We start from the raw sequence: 13,570 nt of genomic DNA, 5'->3' as shown, positions 1-13,570 counted from the left end.
TATGCCCTGACTCTTAAATGCCCAAATGCTAGTTCTGGGGTAGCGTCTTCTCTGATATGATGCTTGGTAGATAAAGTGTCACTGGAGCAAAGCTAGTATGTGGTCCATGATTGGCTGCTTCTATCACACGCTAACAGCCCAAGGTTGCCATGGTAAATCACATGAAAGCGCATAGGACTAAAGTAGTCCGTAAACACATCTTTCAAAACCTGCACCATTGGGGAACCAGTAAAGAGTCTCTCTTTCCCTCCTTTATCACACTAATATGTTTTATACTCACTAGTAAAGTACAGGGCACTTTAAAATGTGCAAACCTTGAAGGCCTAAGGGTAATAATTACATTATTGTGTATTATTTCAGGTCTGTACACAGAGGAAGAGGAGACACTGATGCAGGAATGGTTCATGCTTGTGAATAAGAAAAATGCCCTGATTCGGAGAATGAACCAGCTTTCCCTCCTGTAAGTATATCGTTCATTTCTCTTTCATGAAACAATGCAGCTTATCCCATATGCACAGCAGTCTCAGCACCCCAGCATAACTGATGTCTACCTGGGAGGCTTTCTGCCCTCCAGTGATGTTGGCGCCAGACAGACGTTGTTTGGCCCTTTGAATTTATACTTTGAGTGACACAAGTAAGCGTAAGTAGGTTGATGATTTCTGCGGCTGCACCCGTCACTCTACCTGTGTATCTCTGGGAAACGAAAACTCACTCCGACAACGTCAGTTCCACCTTTCATTGTTACTAGTTATTTCCTGTTCGGTTAGACACTCAGGAGCTGGATTATCACAAGCAGGGCCGCTGTTAGAAATCACGGGGCCCCTTACAACCTACCTGACAGGGCCCCCGGGAAATCAAATTGCTAAAATGCCATGGTCACAATGGTATGCTTTGCAGCCATTGCAGAAATAAGAGCCTTGCTACTGCTGCCTCATGACACCTGTTGTTTTTATTTTACATTTTTACATTGTGAGACCGCATTGCAGCTGTAAGCCAAGTATTTGGCTTGAAGGTGCAGAGCAGCCCCATTGAACTCAATGGGAAGTTTGACAGATGGTGCTGCCAGTCAAATTCTGCAGCCTGCAGTACAAATGCCTCAGCTCTGAAGTAAAGCGTTGCAGCCATGGCATGTATACAGCCCGGTATGACAGCTGGCTTTTGTCGAAGGGGCTTGATCAAAAAAGGGATGCTGACCATCTCCCTGACAGGAGTGTTCTGGTGGGGCGTCCCCTTGTCAGAATACAATAGAATAGCAGGGGAGATCACTGTACTAACATTAGATTGTTAGTACAGAGGCTCTGACCTGAGGTGTCAGGGTTTTTTTTCGTTCAGCCTGTGGGGTTTAGCAAAAGTAAACTAGCAGTGTATATGAGACATTAGGCCACATTCACGTTGGAGGTGACCTGAATGTGTGACAAGTGCACAAGTAATGGGCAATTTGCAGTGCATTTTGGAAATGCGCTGCACATGCGCATAGAACTTGTGGTGCACAATAATTGTTAATGTCACCCCAAATGCAATGAGAAGACATGCGTTTTGTCATGTGGCAACGCTGCATGCCTTAAAAGTTTCTGAAGCCTCTATATGTTTGTCACATATATGGCAGCCCATTCAAGTGAATGGGTTACCCTATGTGTGAAAAACAAGAAAAAAAAAAAAGAAAATGTGAGCAGGAATGTTTGTTACTGCTATATGAAGTATAAAGGGACCTTAGGGATGGTATATAGAAATGGCTGGGCAGAGATGCCTGGCAGCTGGAGAGAGAGAGATGTGTCCACTGGGTTCTTGCTCAGCACTGCATTGACAGTTATCTGCAGTTCTAGGCTGGCTTCATATTCACCCTCTCTCCAAAATCCTAAAGTTTTGTGACTTTGTTCCAGCAGCAACCCCCCCCCCCCCCCTCACCCCCACACCCCCTCCAGCAGAAGCACTGCTCCATCCAAACCCTGGAGTTCAGTGAGCACAGAGCAGTGAGAGCAGATCTGGAGGGGGATGAGAGGTCAGCACTCAGGGAGGAGGTGAAGCTTCCTACTCATGCTGACCAGAGATAACATTGACGAGGGGGAGTTTCAGGACCCGGCAGAGACACAGGCAGACTAAGACTGCAGCTGTCTTCTGCTCCAGATCAGGACACTTTACCAATTGCCAGTAGGAAGAACTGAGATGCTGGAGGGAGAAAGCTGTCAGCGCTGCTAGGAGATCCACAAATTTCAGAAGGCAGTTCGGCTAGCTCTCCTGCTCTGCAGGTTCCCGGGCCCCTCTTCTGAAGTGACAGAGCTCGGGCCCCCTACAGGAAGGCTGGCTGTACTGCCCTATCAGCGGCCCTGATCACAAGCTACTAACAACCATTGGTGACCTAGTAACTTTCCTGCTAGCTAAGTTAGGACATGTATGGGAAGCGTGAGATTGACCCTCGAAGGGGGGGGGGGATTAACAGCAGGAGAAAGTAAAATCTGCAGAAATGATTGAAGATTATTTACTTTGCATTGTAAATGAATGTATGTATATGTGAAGAGAGCTCAATAGGTAGATCGATACCCTAAGCTGTAAAGTAGAATGATAGAAGAGAGGTCACAGAAGACTTTCATGGTCAAATAGACACATTACCTCATAGTCCTATGCTTTATAAATGTCGTGGGCTCTATGTTGACCTATAATATCATTACAGATCATGATTCGCAGATTGAACAAACATTATTGCTGGGGTTATACGATATATCAGCGTACCCTCTTTTTAATTGGCATTTGCTGCCGCAGGAAGAATAAAAGGGCAAGGACTGAAAAGGATTGTGATTCACGACCTGTCATCTGGCCAGAGCATCGGCTTGTATGCATGTACATGCAAGCATGTATGCAATCTGTGGCCTGGCAGGGCATCCTTCGTTCATTCACTAGACATGGCACTTAGCAAATGTCAATGAAGTAAAAGTTGCACATTTCTTGAGAGACACAAAATTCATTCTTCCTTATTTTTTTACTGAAAAAATAAGCACTCTTTCTTTCACCATCATAAATGCTATAAATTGAATCATGGAAAGACATTAACATGAATCATGTGACATACTTTCCCAAAATGTTTTTTTTTTAAGCATGTGTGACGTCTACATTCTCAATAAATGGATACATGTTAAAGCCACTATACTATATATTTATGGCAGCCTTTTTTTTTTTTATATGCTCCAAACTGACTCAGTAGTGTTGCTTTACCAAAGGAGTAGAGCATGTTAACTTTGCAAAGTGAATAAGGTGAAGCTGTTTTCATTTTGGTTACCCAATCGTAAGGAAGGAATATTAAAAAAAACAGGGTTTTTTTCATGCACATTAGTTGTCATAGCTTCACTGTTTCTCCGTTCTCTACACCTCATTCACTAGGCAAAGTGAAACTTCCTTTTGTAAAGTGAAAGTGCTCTTCTTTACTAATTTAACCTCACTGGCTCATTAGGAATGTTTAAATAATATTTACTTTTTTGATTTTATAACAACGCCATATTTACTGCAGCCAATGCAGAGGCTCCTCTTGGTTTGTGTATCATTTGTGTGAAGTAGCTTAATGCATTAGAGAAAAGTCAGTTATGAGTTCCCTAAATCAATGTTCACTAAAGGTCCCTTTAAGTGTTTAATGATTTAGTAATTAACATATTGATGAACTTAGTGTTTTTTCTTCTCTCTCAACTTGCCTATAGGGAAAAAGAACATGACCTAGAGAGACGATTTGAGCTACTGAATAGAGAGTTGCGAGCCATGCTTGCGATAGAAGGTAAGATGCAATAAGAGGCGGTAAATTAACATTTTCAGTGCCTTATTTAATGAGACTTCAAATACAGATGCACTGTTTTTCTCAGCAAATGTTCAATTTATATTGCATAGATCAGCATGCGATCAACACATAACAGTAATCATTGAGGATTTGTTCCTTTCTAATGATTAATAATCTTGAGGATCATTTGCGATGTAAAGCCCGCAATGATACGTGGTGTTTGTATTCGCATCCAGTAGAGTTCAGGAGGCGCCCTGCCATCTGCTAGTATTCTGCTGCTGAGCCCCAAACATCCCCTGAATGCTGAAAGATGTCAGCTGCTCCATATTGACCTCTCAGTCTGTCAGTGGGTAATTTCTTCTTTCACCTGATAAGGTTCCTGATCCATATTCAATCAATTGTAATTAGTTTGAGGGACTTTCATGGATGCTGAAAGATTGTATGAAATAAATGGCGCAATATACAGTATGTCAGGAAAGGAGATGAAGAGTCAATGCACTCTCATAGACAAATGTTGCTGGCTGTCATTATGCCACATTCCACTTTCCCATCCATGAACACGGTGACATTTTTTGGCCCAGGTGTGGTCTTCAGCCAGTCTGAAATGCAACTTTATTTAAAGAAAACCTGTGCTTAATCTATCTATCATTGCAAAACAACAGGGTCATTGCACTTGCCTCCCACTCTAGAATCACATAATCGCCTTTCCTTCATTCTGCCACTATTCTGTTCAGCTGCCAGGAGAATGCCCAGTACTTCAGGGTATAGGGGGGTCATGAGACCCACTACATGTTACAGAATTAGACCAAATACCAGTGTTGACACAAGGTTTGAGTCTATAGCTTTATGTAAGGTATGAATTAAGTTGCTGGCACAGTCTGGATTCACCTGCTTCCAACAGGTGAAAAATTAAGAAATAGTGAGTTTCATGGAAAAGACTAAAGCAACAACTTTACTTTGCCCTGCATGAGAAGAACACTAGTTTAAGCAGCAAACGTATAAATGAATGAGAAGGGCAGAGGGTAAACAAGGTGCTTGAAGTTATACATGTTTTAGTGTAGTTTGGAAAAAAATATATACTTTTAAAATGTTCTTTACAGAGGCTCACTTCATGTCCAACAGCTGTGTCTCCTGGTAAGTTTAAAGTGGTTGTAAAGGCAGAAGGTTTTTTATCTTAATGCATTCTATGTATTAAGATAAAAAGCCTTCTGTGTGCAGCAGTCCACCTCAGCCCCCCTAATACTTAACTGAGCCCCATCTCGATTCAGCGATGTTGCACGAGAGACTTGGCTGTCCAGGGCACTTCCTCCTCTTTGGCAGAGACAGCAGTGAAGCACCATTGACTCCAACTGCTTTCAATCAAAGTGAGCAAGCCCGTGAGGAAACAGATGGAGGGGGACCGGGCCACGGCTCTGTTTCTGAATGGACACAGGGAGCATCGGCTCAGTTCTGGTGCCCCCATAGCAAGCTGCTTGCTGTTAGGACACTCAACAGGAGGAAGGGGCCAGGAGCACCAAAGAGGGACCTGAGAAGGGGTGGATCTGGGCTGCCCTTTGCAAAACCATTACACAGAGCAGGTAAGTATAACGTGTTTGTTATTTTTAACCACTTCTATACTGGGCCTATTCTGGTACTCCTCTTCTACAGTTAAGTCATCATTTTTTGCTAGAAAATTACTGAAAACCCCCCAAACAATTTTTTTTAGCAGACACCCTAGGGAATAAAATGGCAGTCATTGCAACTTTTTATCTCGCATGGTATTTGCGCAACAATTTTTCAAATGCATTTTTTTTGGACATAAAATGTTACGCAATTGTTACGCATTAAAATGTTAATGATGTTACGCAAAGTAAATAGATACCCAACATGTCATGCTTTAAAATTGCGCACACTTCTGGAATGGCACCAAACAGGGCGTTTTAAATGTGTTTTTTGGTTGTTTTTTTTACACTTTCTTTTACATTTTTTTGTTGGATCACTTTTTTTTCCTATTACAAGGAATGTAAACATCCCTTGTAATCATTCATGACAGGTCCTCTTTATGGAGAGATGCGGGGTCAATAAGACTCCGCATCTCTCCTCCAGGCTGGAAAGCATGTGAACGGGAAAAAAATACACAATCTCATGCTTACCAGCCGCGAAAGTGGTTTACATCCGCGGCCCAGACATGATGTCATAACGTTGAGCCCAGGCCTCCGACGGTCATAGAGAATCTCTATGGTCGTCATCCGGCGGCAACCTGTTCTTTCTCCAGGTCTCAGATGGCACGGGAGAGCCCGTAGAAGCAACGGATAGTGGCAGGAGGGGGGATGCCCTCCCCCCGTCGCCTGTAAGAACAATCAAGCAATGGAACCGCCACTATGATCATGCTTATGGTGCACAGAATCGCCGACTGAAAACAAGGATATCTGATGCCTGTAGCTGCAGACATGATTCAGATATTCCCACTGAAAGTTAGACGTCATATGACGTCTATGGACGGGAAGTGGTGAGACTTTAGTATCGTTTTAATAATGAATATAAGCTGCTGTTTCTTCAATAGTAGCTTGAGCTATTGAAGCAAATGAGGAGTCTGCACTGATTGCATATATAGTAGGCTCGATCAGCGGTACCCAACCCCTGGGCCCTGGACATGTTAGTAACCGAGCCACACAGCAGGAGGTGAGCAGCAAGCGAGCGAAGCTTCATCTATATTTACAGTCACTCCCCATAGCTCGCAATCCCACCGGGCTCCGCCTCCTGCCAGATCTGCGGCAGCATTAGCTTCTCATAGGAGTGTGAACCCTACTGTAAACTCATATGTGGGGGATTTAGGTTGCCTGCTCCTTATGAGAATGGAATGCCTGATGAACTGAGGTATAGCTGAGGCGGTGATGTTAGCACTGGGGAGCAGCAGCAAATACAGATTATCATTAGCAGAGAGGTTTGACTGCACAGAGACCATAATAAATCTATTGCTTGCAGACTCCTACCAAACCCTATCAGTGAGTGGCAAGTGACAGTTAAGCTGCATCTGGTGGCAGGCTTTATAGTGCCAAGTGGGCAACTTACTTCAATTGTAAAGCTGCCATCTAGTTGCAGAAAAACTAGCTCAGGGCTGCCACTGATTCTGCATTATGGTGAGTTGTATAATTGCTTCATTATATATTACAATGTAATAATAATAAAAATTAAGTGCACTATAAATGTAATGCGCTTGAATCATCCCGAAACCATCTACACCCCCTAATCCATGCAAAAATTGTCTTCCACAAATCCGGTCCCTGCGCTGGTGCCAAAATGGTTGGGGACCACTGGTCTAGGTGATGAAATAAAGGAGTTAATGGGAATTGTTTCTTTCCAGTTAGGTAAATCTTAATGAAATACAACCCCTTACAGACACCGTACACAATTCGACACTCTGTTCCATGCAAGTCTGCCATGACCACGTTAAAGCATACTGCACTTTGTTGTTCTGTGTGATGTTTGTTATGCCAACATTTTCTTTATTAAATGTTGTGAAAATATGTCTATAAACTAAAATGTTTAAAGGGAATGCCACCATTGGTGTTGGGAAAGACATTGGATGAAGACGTTAAGCATTAACCCAACTGAACTGTTTCTATCACTTACCAATCTAACATGTCTAAATTAACATGGCCATCTACCTCTGTCCTCTGATGTCTTAACAGAGACTGCTGTGGGTAAACCTGTGGAATTTTCATACCCATTATATTGCTAACTGTGTCTTAACCACTTAAGGACCGCCGTATTGCCATTGTACGTCAGCACAATGGCACAGGCAGGCACAATCACGTACATCTACGTGATTGCCTTCCAGCGGGTGGGGGGTCCGATCGGACCCCCTCCCGCTGTTTACGGCGGTCCGATTCGGTCCAGGAGCGCTCCGTGATGAGGGGATGGCCGTTGGTTTTCGGCCACCCCCTCTGGATCGCTCCTGGCCAATGAGAAGCTTCCTCCCCTGTGTATTGTTTACACAGGAAGGAGGAAGTGATGTCATTCTCCTCGGGCGGTCTTTTTGACCGGACTACGAGGAGAAGAGTAAAAGTAAGTGTGCACCAACACTACACTGACATGTAGGTACACACAGGCACACAAACCCCCCCCCGATCCCCCCCCCGATCGCCCCCCGATCCCCCCCCCCGCCCCCCCTCCCCCCCCAGTCACAGTGTCACTGATTGCATTGATCATTTCTTTACTGATCAATGCATTCAGTGTCAGTTGTGACAGTAAAAACTGTCAGGACAGTTAGTGTTAGGTCCAGGGTAGCCCCCTATCACCCCCCAATAAAGATTTAACCCCCTGATTGCCCCTAGAGTTAACCCTTTCACCCCCTTTTGCCAGTGTCACTAAGCGATCATTTTTCTGATCGCTGCATGTGTCGCTAGGTAGCTAGTTATTTTTTTAGGTTCACCGCCAGGTTTTTATATCGCTAGGTACCCCGATATACTACCCAATAATGGTTTTAACCCCCAGATTGCCGCTAGTTAACCCTTTCACCCCCTTTTGCCAGTGTCACTAAGCGATCGTTTTTCTGATCGCTGCATTAGTGTCGCTACAGTCGCTAGGTAGCTAGTTATTTTTTTAGGTTCACCGCCAGGTTTTTATAGCGCTAGGTACCCCGATATACTACCCAATAATGGTTTTAACCCCCTGATTGCAGCTAGTTAACCCTTTCACCCCCTTTTGCCAGTGTCACTAAGCGATCATTTTTCTGATCGCTGCATGTGTCGCTAGGTAGCTAGTTATTTTTTTAGGTTCACCGCCAGGTTTTTATATCGCTAGGTACCCCGATATACTACCCAATAATGGTTTTAACCCCCTGATTGCCGCTAGTTAACCCTTTCACCCCCTTTTGCCAGTGTCACTAAGCGATCGTTTTTCTGATCGCTGCATTAGTGTCGGTACAGTCGCTAGGTAGCTAGTTATTTTTTTAGGTTCACCGCCAGGTTTTTATAGCGCTAGGTACCCCGATATACTACCCAATAATGGTTTTAACCCCCTGATTTCCGCTAGTTAACCCTTTCACCCCCTTTTGCCAGTGTCACTAAGCGATAATTTTTCTGAACGCTGCATCAGTGTCGCTAGTGTCGCTAGGTAGCTAGTTATTTTTTTAGGTTCACCGCCAGGTTTTTATAGCGCTAGGTACCCCGATATACTACCCAATAATGGTTTTAACCCCCTGATTGCTGCTAGTTAACCCTTTCACCCCCTTTCACCAGCGATCACAGTATAAGTGTCACTGGTGACGCTGGTTAGCCAGTTAGTTATTTAGGTTCCCCGTCAGGTTTTTATATAGCGCCAGGGACCCCCATATACTACCTAATAAAAATTTGAACCCCCTGATTGCCCCTAGTTAACCCTTTCACCACTGATCACCGTATAAGTGTTACGGGTGACTCTGGTTAGTTTGTTTTTTATAGCATTTTATATTCAAATCCGGAAGGCAGTGCTTGGTTTTCGGGGTCCCGTACGTGGCTAGGCTCCCAAAAAGTCCCCCACATGTGGTATCCCCGTACTCGGGAGAAGCAGCAGAATTTATTTTGGGGTGTAATTTGACTTCTGCCCATAGCATGTGTGAGCAATATATCATTTAGTGACAACTTTGTGCAAAAAAAAAAAAGTTTGTAATATTCCCGCAACTTTTGGCAAAATATAAAATATTCCATGGACTCAACATGCCTCTCAGTAAATAGCTTGGGGTGTCTACTTTCCAAAATGGGGTCATTTGGGGGGGTTTTGTGCTATTTTGGCATTTTATGGCCTTCAAAACTGTGATAGGTAGTGAGGAGTTAAATCAAAAATTTGCACCCTTAGAAATCCTGAAGGTGGTGATTGGTTTTCGGGGTGCCGTGCGCGACTAGACTCCCAAAAAGTCCCACACATGTGGTATCCCCGTACTCGGGAGAAGCAGCAGAATGTATTTTGGGGTGTCATTTCACATATGCCCATAGCATGTGTGAGCAATATATCATTTAGTGACAACTTGGTGCAAAAAAAAAAAAGTTTGTAATATTCCCGCAACTTGTGGCAAAATATAAAATATTCCATGGACTCAACATGCCTCTCAGTAAATAGCTTGGGGTGTCTACTTTCCAAAATGGGGTCATTTTGGGGGGTTTTGTGCTATTTTGGCATTTTATGGCCTTCGAAACTGTGATAGGTAGTGAGGAGTTAAATCAAAAATTTGCACCCTTCGAAATCCTGAAGGTGGTGATTGGTTTTCGGGGTGCCGTGCGCGACTAGACTCCCAAAAAGTCCCACACACGTGGTATCCCCATACTCGGGAGAAGTAGCGGAATATATTTTGGGGTGTAATTCCACATATAACCATGGCATGTGTGAGCAATATATCATTTAGTGACAACTTTTTGTAAAAAAATTTTTTTTTTTTTTTTTTTGTCATTATTCAATCCCTTAGGACAAAAAAAATAAATATTCAATGGGCTCAACATACCCATCAGCAATTTCCTTGGGGTGTCTACTTTCCAAAATGGGGTCATTTGGGGGGGATTTGTACTGCCCTGCCATTTTAGCACCTCAAGAAATGAGATCGGCAGTCATAAATTAAAAGCTGTGTAAATTCCAGAAAATGTACTCTAGTTTGTAGACGCTATAACTTTTGCGCAAACCAAAAAAATATACGCTTATTGACATTTTTTTTACTAAAGACATGTGGCTGAATAAATTTTGCCCTCAATGTATGACTAAAATTTAGTTTATTCGATTTTTCTTACAACAAAAAGAAGAAAATATCTTTTTTTTTCAAAATTTTCGCTCTTTTTCCATTTATATCGCAAAAAAAAGAAATCGCAGAGGCAATCAAATACCATCAAAAGAAAGCTCTATTTGTGGGAAGAAAAGGACGCAAATTTCGTTTGGGTGCAATATTGCATGACCGCGCAATTACCAGTTAAAGCAGCGCAGTGCGAAATTGCAAAAAGACCTCTGGTCCTTAAGGTGTTTATTGGTCCGGAGCTGAAGTGGTTAAGCATGTATATTCTGTAACAGTACAAAAACCATTGAGGGTGTTTGTAGTGCAGTAACACACAGCAACTAGTCAGATTCAGATGGTTCTATTTCAATTAACTAAGGGAAGATGACTAATAATTACTATCGGTAGCAGTATTTGGTACATATAGTATATATTAAACAAGCCATAGATGGATTGAAATTCAACCCATCTGGCGGCCCCGGTCCTCCTTTTCTGGGATCCCCTGGTGGTGCTCCTGGCTCCTCCCCTTCATCAAATGCCCCCACCTGGAGAGCCGTTTTCCATGGGAGCACTTGTGCTGGCACGCACCCGAGTCCTGCTGCTGCGTCCATTGACACAGACAGCAGTACTCGACCCTGCCCCCCCAGCTCCCCTGTCACTGGATTTGATTGACAGCAGTGGGAACCAATGGCCTCTGCTGCTATCAATCTATCCAAAGAGGACCCGAGACGGCAACTGGAGCTGCTGGGCTCATTCTTGTTGCTGGAACGATCGGGTTCAGGTAAGGAAAAGGGGGGCTCTGGGGGGGAGCTGCAGCACAGAAGGTTTCTCACCTTAATTCATAGAATGCATTAAAGAGGAATTTCACTTGAAAACAATTATTAAAAGCCAGCAGCTATAAATACTACAGCTGCTGACTTTTAATAAATGGACACTCACCTGTCCCAGGGTCCAGCGATGTCGGCAGCCGGGGCCGGTCGATCTCTTGACTGCTGCCGCCGCCATTCTAGATGAGGGAATCAGGAAGTGAAGCGTTGCGGCTTCACTTCCCGGTTCCCTACTGCGCATGCACCAGTCGCGCAGCGCAATAGGAATGGTCCGCGCTGTCTCTGGGACCCGTGTGTGTCCCAGCAGACAGCGTCCCGGGACAGGAAGAGGAATAGACTCCCGTGGGAGTCTATGCCCAGAAGTGGGTGCAAATACCTGTCTTAGACAGGTATCTGCACCTCCCTCCCCCTGAAAGGTACCATATGTGACACCGGAGGGGGGCAGGGTTCGGTTGAGCAGAAGTTCCACTTTAGGGTGGAACCCCGCTTTAAGGTGAAAAACTTTGAGACTTTACAACTCCTTTAAGCTTTGATAATAAAACCTAGAAGCTGATGGTTACTATGCACAGCTGCACCAGACTCCATGTACACTAGTTTAGTAAATTGTCTCCAGTGATTAGCTAAAAACACAGTTATTTTTTATAAAGCCACTTGTGTTACATTCAATCAAAGGTTCAATTCACAAAATATAGCATTTGTGTTGAATTGTTATTTTTACTTTTGAAACGGACATTAATCTAGTGAAATCCTTTATTTTTGATTAATCTGTAGCTTGTGGTAGTGATACTTTAGGTGCAAAACCCTGTGCGATAAATTTTGTGAATTGACTTTTATGTACAAATGCAAAAATCAATATTATAATGTTTTCATTTTACAAAATATTACTATTTGTGTGTATACAATGTGTCCCTTTTTTGTGTACATGAATTGGTAAAGCTAGATACACACTATACAATTTTTATTAGATTTTTTCCTTTAGCTTTAACAAAACCATATAATATGAGGTCAAACCTTAAGGCCTCATGCACACGAGACGCAGTTAAACGCGCGTTCAGATGCAGTTGGACAGTTTTTTCAACTGCACCTGAACTCATTCAATGTTATCCTATGTGTCCATGCACACAGTCTCGTTTTTTTCCGTTTATATGCAGTTGCGTTTAATCTCGTTTTTCCAGAAGCAAAAAAATGCGTTCAGAAACAAAAATTTCTGCGTTTCAGACGCAAAACGCGGCTAAACGCGGCACCTGCGTTTAGCCGCGTTTGCGTTTATATGCGTTTTTAAAGGTGACCTTTTTTTTTTACATTAAAAATCTCAAAAATGATTGCAAATGATGAAAAACCATTAGAAAAATATTTTAAACAATTGCAATTGCAAGTGGACAATCCACAACTTGTGGCAAGTGACGTGGCAAGTGGACAATCCACAACTTGTGGCAAGTGACATGGCAGGTGGCAAGTGATGTGGCAAGTGGACAATCCACAACTTGTGGCAAGTGACGTGGCAAGTGGACAATCCACAACTTGTGGCAAGTGACATGGCAGGTGGCAAGTGATGTGGCAAGTGGACAATCCACAACTTGTGGCAAGTGACGTGGCAGGTGAAGTGGCAAGTGACGTGGAAAGTGGACAATCCACAACTTGTGGCAGGTGACGTGGCAAGTGACCTGGCAGGTGACGCGGCAAGTGACTTGTTAGGTGACGTGGCAAGTGGAAAATCAACAACTTGTGGCAGGTGACTGGCATGTGACGTGGCAAGTGGACAATCCATAACTTGTGGCAGGTGACGTGGCAAGTGGACAATCCACTTGTGGCAGGGGACGTGGCAAGTGGACAATCCACTTGTGGCAGGTGATGTGGCAAGTGACGTGGTGAGTGGACAATCCACAACTTGTGTCAGGTGACGTGGCAAGTGGACAATCCACTTGTGGCAGGGGACGTGGCAAGTGACGTGGCAAGTGGACAATCCACTTGTGGCAGGTGATGTGGCAAGTGACGTGGTGAGTGGACAATCCACAACTTGTGTCAGGTGACGTGGCAAGTGGACAATCCACAACTTGTGGCAGGTGATGGGGCAAGTGATGTGGCAAGTGGACAATCCACTTATGGCAAGGGATGTGGCAAGTGACGTGGCAAGTGGACAATCCACAACTTGTGGCAAGTGATGTGGCAGGTGATGTGACAAGTGGACAATCCACATCTTGTGGCAAGTGACGTGGCAGCTGACGTGGCAAGTGACGTGGCAGGTGACGTGGCAAGTGACATGGCAAGTGG

At 43.9% G+C, this 13,570-nt stretch overlaps 1 protein-coding gene across 5 annotated transcripts in view; it reads left to right on the top strand.

The window, feature by feature from the left end:
• The window catches only part of EHBP1 (EH domain binding protein 1), a 724,273-nt gene that overhangs the window by 670,628 nt on the left and 40,075 nt on the right, over window positions 1-13,570 (top strand). For all 5 annotated transcript variants that reach the window (XM_077485988.1, XM_077485986.1, XM_077485985.1 and 2 more), the window contains 2 exons: window positions 361-460; window positions 3,684-3,757. In XM_077485988.1, the coding sequence (XP_077342114.1) occupies window positions 361-460; window positions 3,684-3,757 (174 nt within the window). The remainder of the gene's footprint in view (window positions 1-360; window positions 461-3,683; window positions 3,758-13,570) is intronic.

The sequence above is a fragment of the Lithobates pipiens genome, unplaced genomic scaffold (genome assembly GCF_037356315.1).
Source record: "Lithobates pipiens isolate NorthernLeopardFrog02 unplaced genomic scaffold, aLitPip1_a1.2 Scaffold_18, whole genome shotgun sequence".
NCBI classification, from domain to species: Eukaryota; Metazoa; Chordata; class Amphibia; order Anura; family Ranidae; genus Lithobates; species Lithobates pipiens.
Note: the sequence above shows the minus strand (reverse complement) of the source record. Positions and strands in the feature narration are given on the sequence as shown.